Source organism: Nicotiana sylvestris, chromosome 10 (genome assembly GCF_000393655.2).
Source record: "Nicotiana sylvestris chromosome 10, ASM39365v2, whole genome shotgun sequence".
Lineage (NCBI taxonomy): Eukaryota > Viridiplantae > Streptophyta > Magnoliopsida > Solanales > Solanaceae > Nicotiana > Nicotiana sylvestris.
In genome coordinates, this window is record NC_091066.1 from 49,962,651 (window position 1) to 49,963,712 (window position 1,062).

At 36.5% G+C, this 1,062-nt stretch overlaps 1 protein-coding gene across 1 annotated transcript; it reads right to left on the reverse strand.

Moving 5' to 3' along the window:
- Window positions 1–225: 225 nt before the first annotated feature.
- LOC138879310 (secreted RxLR effector protein 161-like) lies at window positions 226–720 on the reverse strand. The gene has a single exon (XM_070158916.1). It carries the CDS (start codon window positions 718–720, stop codon window positions 226–228), a length of 495 nt encoding a protein of 164 aa, XP_070015017.1.
- Window positions 721–1,062: the final 342 nt, after the last annotated feature.

Here is a 1,062-nt window from a genome sequence, read left to right on the forward strand (position 1 = left end):
AACCATATTATTACTTGAACGAATCTGTTACACATTGATATCACCATTCTTTTGAAGATCATGTGTGAAAAATAACTTTGGTGAAATGTGTTTTGTCATATCTCCTTTTATGAATCCTCCCTTCAATTGAGTTATACATGTTGCATTGTCTTCATACAAAATCGTGGGTAGTTTGTCACATTTCAAACCACATTTGTCTCGAATAAGATGTATTATAGACCTCAACTACACATACTCTCGACTTGCTTCATGAATAGCAATTATCTCGGCATGATTAGATGAAGTAGCCACAATTGATTGCTTAGTCGATCGCCAAGATATAGCAGTGCCTCCACAGGTAAACACATAACCTATTTGAGATCGAGCCTTGTATGGATCAGATAAATACCCAGCATCGGCATAACCAACAAGATCAGGACTGCAATTATTGCCATAAAATAAGCCCATATCGGTAGTCCCTTTTAGATACCACAATATGTGTTTGATTCCATTCCAGTGTCTCCTTGTGGAAGTAGAGCTATATCTTGCTAAGACATTAACTGAAAAAGTTATGTCGGGCCTTGTAGTGTTAGCAAGATACATTAGTGCACCAATTGCACTAAGATATGGTACTTCAGGACCAAGTAGCTCTCCATTCTCTTCTTGAGGCCGGAATGGATCCTTAATCACATCAAGTGATCGAACAACCATCGGAGTACTTAATGGATGTGCTCCATCCATGTAAAACAGTTTCAATACCTTTTCTATGTAGGCAGATTGATGAACAAAAATTCCGTTTGCCAAATGTTCGATTTGCAAACCAAGACATAATTTTGTCTTTCCGAGATCTTTCATCTCGAATTCCTTCTTTAAATAATCAATTGCATTTTGGAGTTCTATAGGAGTTCCAATAAGGTTTATGTCATCAACATATACAGCAAGTAAAACAAATTCCGATGTTGTTTTCTTTATAAAAACACATGGGCAAATGGCATCATTTATATAGCCTTCCTTTAATAAATGCTCACTAAGACGATTATACCACATTCGTCCTGATTGCTTTAGACCATACAATGATCTTTG

Coding starts and splice junctions, on each gene's coding strand:
- LOC138879310 (XM_070158916.1), bottom strand. CDS start 720: ATGGATGGAGCACATCCATTAAGTACTCCGATGGTTGTTCGATCACTT.